The sequence below is a fragment of the Trachemys scripta genome, chromosome 6, assembly GCF_013100865.1.
Source record: "Trachemys scripta elegans isolate TJP31775 chromosome 6, CAS_Tse_1.0, whole genome shotgun sequence".
Taxonomy (NCBI): domain Eukaryota; kingdom Metazoa; phylum Chordata; order Testudines; family Emydidae; genus Trachemys; species Trachemys scripta.
In genome coordinates this window covers 86972908-86979997 of record NC_048303.1, presented here as the reverse complement: position 1 = coordinate 86979997, position 7090 = coordinate 86972908, and the positions used below count along the sequence as shown (strand labels likewise).

At 39.3% G+C, this 7090-nt stretch overlaps 1 protein-coding gene across 1 annotated transcript; it reads left to right on the top strand.

Moving 5' to 3' along the window:
• The first annotated feature begins 75 nt into the window (after positions 1-75).
• RMI1 (RecQ mediated genome instability 1) lies at positions 76-5802 on the top strand. The gene is made up of 2 exons (XM_034774279.1): positions 76-214; positions 2829-5802. The coding sequence occupies exon 2, from the start codon at positions 2867-2869 to the stop codon at positions 4727-4729; it is 1863 nt and encodes a 620-aa protein (XP_034630170.1). The 5' UTR covers positions 76-214; positions 2829-2866; the 3' UTR covers positions 4730-5802.
• The last annotated feature ends 1288 nt before the right edge of the window (positions 5803-7090 follow it).

Sequence of the window (7090 nt, the reverse complement as noted above, 5' to 3'; positions counted from 1 at the left end):
CGAAGCTCTCGCGAGGTTCAAAGTCGCGCGCGCTTGGCAGGGCAGTTCCCGGCTCTAAACGATCGTTAGGTTTTAGGCTCGTGCTGTGGGGAGAGTATGGAGCACGCCTAGCTCTGCGCAGGCAGGCAGTGCGCGCGTGTGTTATGAAGCGCGGGAGGAGTGGTCTCTGTTGCCCATGCCTGGCCGCTTGGCTCGCTGCCCCCCCCGGGAGCGGGTAAGTGGTGCCGCTCCCCGCGAGACGGGGTTGGTTGGGGCTGGTACCTAGCGCGTGCTCCTCTGACTCCTCCAGCCCCACTGCCGTGGCCGTGACACTCCCAGCTCCTTGCAACCGGGCTCTACCTAGAGCCTAGGGGCCATGGCGCCTGCGCTCTCAGCCGGTTCGAGCGCCGCAGCGATGTGGTGAAGGTGTTAACAGATGGTTTCCTATGTCCGCTTTCGGCCGCATGTCTGGGCGGCACCAATGGCTGCTCTTGTTTGGAAAGCAGCTAAATCCACTGCTTTTGGGGCAGGGCCTGCGTTGCCTTCTGTCTATGGGGCACCCACAGCACTGCAGGAGGCACTGCAATACAAATGGCAAAAACAATTTACAGCAAAGCAATCCGTCCCATTGTAATCATACTGAAGCCAATGGCTCCTGCTTGCACAAGATGACCAGGCCCATAAATATGTGAACGCACCTCTTTCTTTTCACTTGGGGGAGGGGAGAAAGTTTGCTTGACTTGCAACGTGACTGATCCAGGCAGAAGTTTAGGCCAGGTTGGCTTTTGCCACAGACTAATATAATTTCGAATATCAGAGAGGAGAAAGGTCTTTTTGGCTTCTGCTCTTATAATGCTGCTTCCATAGCTCCTTTTAAAAAAGCAGAAATAATAAAATGTTAAGCTTTCAGATTACATAATAATGAAGTAAAAAAGAATACAATCCAGCTGTGTATGGTTTATTCATTTTTCTTGTTTCTTTTGTTGATCAGTTTTTAAGACTATATAACCCCAAAAAGAGTTATTAGTAATATGGGTGTTCCCTAAGGCCTCACTGATAGAGTTTGGGACTATCTCTACCTGGAATTGCAGTTTAGTCAAGGTGCCTGGCTGTATGATTTCACATCTTTAAAAGTACTCTGCAACTGCATTCAAGACTTGGATGTATCTAGATGCTACTTTAGTTCTAAAGCTTTCATCCAGTTGCAGCACTTTTAAGGTCCCCTCTGTGCCATAATTGTACACAAATCCCCTGAGTTGCTTGTAGAATAGATGGGTCCTGTCACTTCTGTGCATAAGTGTACTGGCAGCAGTGAAAATAAGGACTATGTTCCCTTCAAAAGTAGAGAAGGTACTAGAGCCATTCCGGGAAGAAGAAAGCAACCATAAACTGAGGCTGAGGAGGACCTCCCAGCCTGCTTCCACTATTTAGTCTGGCAGGGTGGGAGGGAGATGAGAGGATGACAGCAAGAGTTCTTTCTGCCAGCAAGAAGAAAGATTTTTGAGTCGCAGGCTTGTTAGAAGTCTGTACAGAAGATGGAGTCACCAAGATGGGTTCCAGGAGAGCAGCCTAGTAAAAATCTCAACACATTCTCAGTTCTTTCTGGTGACCAGCTGGATACTTAGGCCTTGTCTACATTGCCATTTACAGCATTGAAACTTTATTCACTCAGGGGTGTGAAAAAACACCCCTCTGAGCAATGTAAGTTTCAGTGCTGTAAAGTGGCAGTATAGATCAGACGCCATCCGATGGTCCAGGGACATCTACATCGAGCACATCACCGGCCACCGACAGTACCAGGAGGCGTGAGCCAGAGTGACATCGTTCTCCCACTATGAGAAAGAGACCAAGTGACCTCCGTTGGATCATATGAACTGGAACCATAAACTCCCTGAACATAGAGGCCTTGGCTACACTGGCAATTCACAGCGCTGCACTTGCTGCACTCAGGGGTGTGAAAAAACACCCCCCCGAGTGCAGCGCTGTAAAGCACCAGTGTAATCAGCGCCTGCAGCGCTGCAAGCTATTCCCCTCAGAGAGGTGGAGTACTTGCAGCGCTGCGAGAGAGCTCTCGTAGCGCTGGGGGCACGACTACACTCGCGCTTCATAGTGCTGCCGCGGCAGCGCTGTGAATCCGTGAGTGTAGACAAGGCCTAAATCTCACCAAATGAGGGTCAATCCATCCTCATCATCATATCCACTCATTATTATTCACACCCGAACATAGCCACTTTATGAACTTCATACCCTCATATCTCAATGTCTGTACTTTGGCCCATCAACCTTTTACCCCCAATCGGGGATATTGCAGATTATGTATTCCTCATGCCAGCTTATCTTAAACCAAACTTTGCACCCTCGATAATCTGTATGTTATTCCCTGATAACCAGAAACTTCTATGCTCAAACTCTGTTCACTATTTTTTTTTTAACATCATCTTAATAAAATTTTTCAAGTGCTACAGCGCTAGGAGCCTCCCCTCACAGCGATGGTTTTATTACAGCACCAGGAGAGCTCTCTCCCAGTGCTGGAGCCACGACTACACAGCCGCATTAACATCGGTTGTGTAGACAGACCTTAAGATTGTATATGCCAGTTGGAGTTTATTTGCTGGCTACATCAAGGTCACGCTTAAATATTGAAAATATGTGTATGTTTGTTTTAGAATTCCAGTTCTACAGCTATGCATTTATAACTTATTTAAAGTTTCTTTAAATTGTTTCTGTGTGGTCATTTTGCCTTATTTCTCTCTAGTCACATATGTGGAGTAGCTACATTTCTATATTTCTGCTGTAGAATACAAATTAGTAAGTGGCCGAAGAATAAACTTTTTTTTGTTTCTTTTCAGGGGATTCATACATTTTTTTCCCTATAACTTAAAAGAAAATGAGTGCATCTAGTGTTGCAGGAAAAGTGGAAACCTGGCTTTCTTCTACGTGGCATGTTAAAGTTCCTCTGACTTGGCTAGAAGCTTGTATTAACTGGATCCAACAAGAAAATGGTTGTAATTTAACTCAAGCTCAGATTAACAAACAGGTATTTGAGCAGTGGCTTCTTACAGATCTGAGAGATTTGGACTATCCTGTTTTGCCTAACTGCATCTTAGATGGTCCAAAAGGAGAACTGAATGGCTTTTATTCCATACAGATTGATTCACTGGTGGATGTTAGCCAGCCTGCGTATTCCCAGTTGCAAAAGATAAGAGGAAAAAATACTGTAAATGAAGAAGTAACAGCCAACACTCAGGCAACCCAAAAGTCCTGGGAAGCAAAGCCTACTCGAATGCTGATGCTGCAGCTAACTGATGGAATACATCAAATTCAGGGTATGGAATACCAACCCGTTCCTGTCCTCCATAGTAATCTTCCACCAGGTACAAAAATTACAATACAGGGTAAGACTGCATATCGTCTTGGAGTTCTTTTGCTAAAATCAGAAAATGTGAAATTGTTGGGGGGCGAAGTAGATGCTCTTTTAGAAGAGTATGCTCAGGAAAGAGTCCTTGCCAGATTAATTGGAGAAGCTGAGAACCCTAATCCTGTCAAGCAGCATGATCATAAACAAGGAATTTTAGGAGCGGTTGATGAACTAGGACAAACTCTAGGACCTTCAGATGAAGAGCTTCTAGCAAGTCTTGATGAAAATGACGAATTTACCATAAATCATGTGATTCCTTTAGAAAGTGGATATTGTAGCAGAAGTAATAACTCAGATACAGCCACTCATTTGCTCCTTTCAAGCAATGAAAACTACTCACAACAGGGATTTGGGATCTTCTTGCCTGGGGCAAATGAAGAACAAAGTGTTCCAGCTGTGGCATATGTTGATGGAGATTTAGATGACCTCTCATTGGAAGATGACTTGTTTTTAGAAGAAGAGATCCAAGAAGAAATTCAGACAGTGCAGTTACCGGTGGTAAACAAAACCATAGATATAATTACACAAAGACTTTCACATATGCCTAGATCTTCACTAAGTTACACATCTGAAAAAGATGGCAGGGTTCAGTTGGATTCAGTTAGCAAAGAAAAATCCTGTGGGAGTGAACTGTCTGTTGGTGATGAAAGTAGTACAAGTAATTTTTCACTACACCATAATGTACAACACTCCCAGAGCTTTAGCAATTTCTCCTCCTTGGAAAATGTTCTTGAACAGAAGTGTAATAAAATAGATGTAGTTAAGAGCAGTCAAAAAAATTGTAGTTTTTCTGGCAGCAGATTGTTAAACAAAAGACCAGTTAAAAAAACTGATTCAGAGATAAACAAACAAAATTATTGTGTACAAACCTTTTCTTACAGAACAACAGAGAAATGCAAAAGTCTTGAGTTAGATTCCCCACCTTTTACATATATTTCTGTTCTACTTGCAAATACCCCAGAAACTGTTACAACAGTGAAAGTTAAAGCTTTTATTGTAACCCTTACTGGAAATCTCACAAGCTGCAGTGGCTTCTGGAGTATAATGGCAAAAATCTCTGACGGTACCGCTTATCTAGAGGTAGACATTGCTGATGAAATTCTAACAAGCTTAATTGGATTTTCAGTGCCTGAAATGAAACAGTTAAGGAAAGATCCCATTCTACATCAAAAGCTTAAGAATGGTTTACAGAAATGCCAAAGAGAACTGATAGATCTTTGTTGTTTGATGACTATTGAATTTAACCCCTTTCAATCTAAAGCAACAGTACTAATTTTACAAGATGTTGATGCAGTAGATCTAGAAAACTTGAAGAAACGTTTAGATAAATAATTGGAGGAAAAAGTCTATAGAAAGTAGTCTCAGGAAATATATAATTCAAGGTATAGCAAATAAGTATTGAGAACTCCATTAAGAAGTCCAGTGGTTTGTGTTTGTTTTTCTTAACTGCAGGGAGGGATGGTGGAGGGGAATATCCATTCTTTAAGGGAAACTATTTGAATAAAAATTACAAATAAATTTGTTTTGATAAAATGTTCATGTATCTAATTATTTTTACAAAAGCCACCTTGCTCCTAATCAGGGAGCTGAGGAATACCAGTTTCTTATCTGAAAGGATATCGAGTGCTGATCAGCTGATCCTTACATTTTTTCAGTGGTGTTACCATTAGAAATAGGGTCACTGCTAAGAAGTTTTATACAACGGAGTACTATCCAGTCCTGAAAGTAAATATAATCAAATTATTTGCTTTCATCACAAGGCACTAAACCTTTGTAAGATACAGAAGTTTCCTATATTATGACATACTATCAGGACAAACCTCAGAGGATTTGTAACTCAAATTTGTATGTAGTGCATGAGAACCTGAAAGTGAATAGAAATGGTTTATGATCAAACGTCAAACAGACAATTTTATTCTTATTGTCCAGAATGAGAAACAAAGACTAACCAACTGGAATAAATAACTTTACACTTCTGAAAATCTCAGTATTTTAAAAAATACTGGGTGGTGTCTATCATATAAGTAAGCAGATTTGTTTATTTTAACCTGACAATGCCACTGATCAATATAATAGTACAACAAGATTGAACCTCATTAACATAAATTTCTTCTCTCCAAATTAGTTATTTACCTTAATAACAGTTGCTTTTCTAGTCTTTGTGCTATTTAGTCAAAGGTTTTTCATGTTACTGAAATGTTTCATGTCAATTTGGTTATTATATTTATTAAAATCTCACTTTGTACTGTCTTATGACTCACAGAAAGGTCCAATTTGGAAATTCTGATAGAGTGAATGGATTCAGAGATGAACATTTTTAATATTACTGAATCATACATAAAAATTAAAATATCAGATGACTAAGTATGATTTTTTTTCTAAGAAGTTTTAAAGGTGACCTTTAAAAAAATGGGTGTATGTTTTTTTATTTTTTGGATCCTTTATGATGTGTGGAAGGTCTGAAAGCATTTGTTTTTATTTGTTTTTTGCCCTTGCACCTTTTTTACAGTAGAAATTTTAATTTACTGTAAAAAAGTGATAATACTTTTTCTCTTCCACCTTTATATCATCTATTTAGATTGTAAATTCTTTGGAAGAAGGACTGTCTCTTTATATGTTTTTACACTGTAATACAAACTACAATAAATAATGGTCTTAAACCATTACAGTGTAAAAATATACACCAATCACACTATAATACAAACAACAACAATGGTTTAACTCATTTGACACCAATGTATTACTGCCGATGAGAGTAGAATCAGACCTGTTGCCTTTATTAGGGAGTACTACTTAGAACTCAATAGCAAAATATGACCCTTTGTTTTCTGGAAAATCAACACAAAGGCTGATTTTTGCACTCCTTAGATAGACTGTGTGTGCAAAAAGTGAACTGATAATTATTTCTATATTGAGGAGGAAATGCTTTCTTTGGCAACATTGAGGATAAACACAGAGCAAGCGTGGGGAAAATTGTATTAAATTACATTGTGGGGAAAATGATATTAAATATGGTAGATGAGTAACTGATTTTAGTTGACAGCACCAGCATTCACAACACATTTCTAAATTGAATAATAGATTTTAAAAGATGAATGTGAAAATATTTATATGTGCAAAGGATTGCTGGTAGAAAGAAAGCCTGATTTATGATAATGAAATGGTAATATTCTATACTACTAACAACATTTAAGTAAATGTAATTACCAACTAAAAAGTTGTTTATGACTGGCTTTTCTGACTTTAAGACAGTTTAATTTAATATTTACAAGTACATTGCAGTCAACATTTATCAAATGTATATGTGGAAAAGCATTGTCAATATTAAACCCTGAAACTTGCCTTAGTGATACAGAAGAGATGTGCAGCCCAGACAAGTACTTAAGAATGTGCTTCAGAGGGAGGAAGGCCACTTATTTCCTTGATCCAGCTACTAGTATAGAACCAGTCCTCATACAGTTGCAATTTGCTACAAATTGAAGGATACAGTGCATTTAAGAAATGTATTAGAATGTGGGAGGAAACTTCTGTAACTTTAAAACACTTATTTTTACTCAATGTGTAGACATTTTATGAATGCACACTGGTGATATTGGCTGGATCCCTTTATTTATAGATTAAGATGGTCTTCTCTTGTGTTCTTTGGGTACAAGAACTTCACAAAACATTCTTAATCTGCAAAAACTAGGACCG

Coding starts and splice junctions, on each gene's coding strand:
- RMI1 (XM_034774279.1), top strand. CDS start 2,867: ATGAGTGCATCTAGTGTTGCAGGAAAAGTGGAAACCTGGCTTTCTTCT.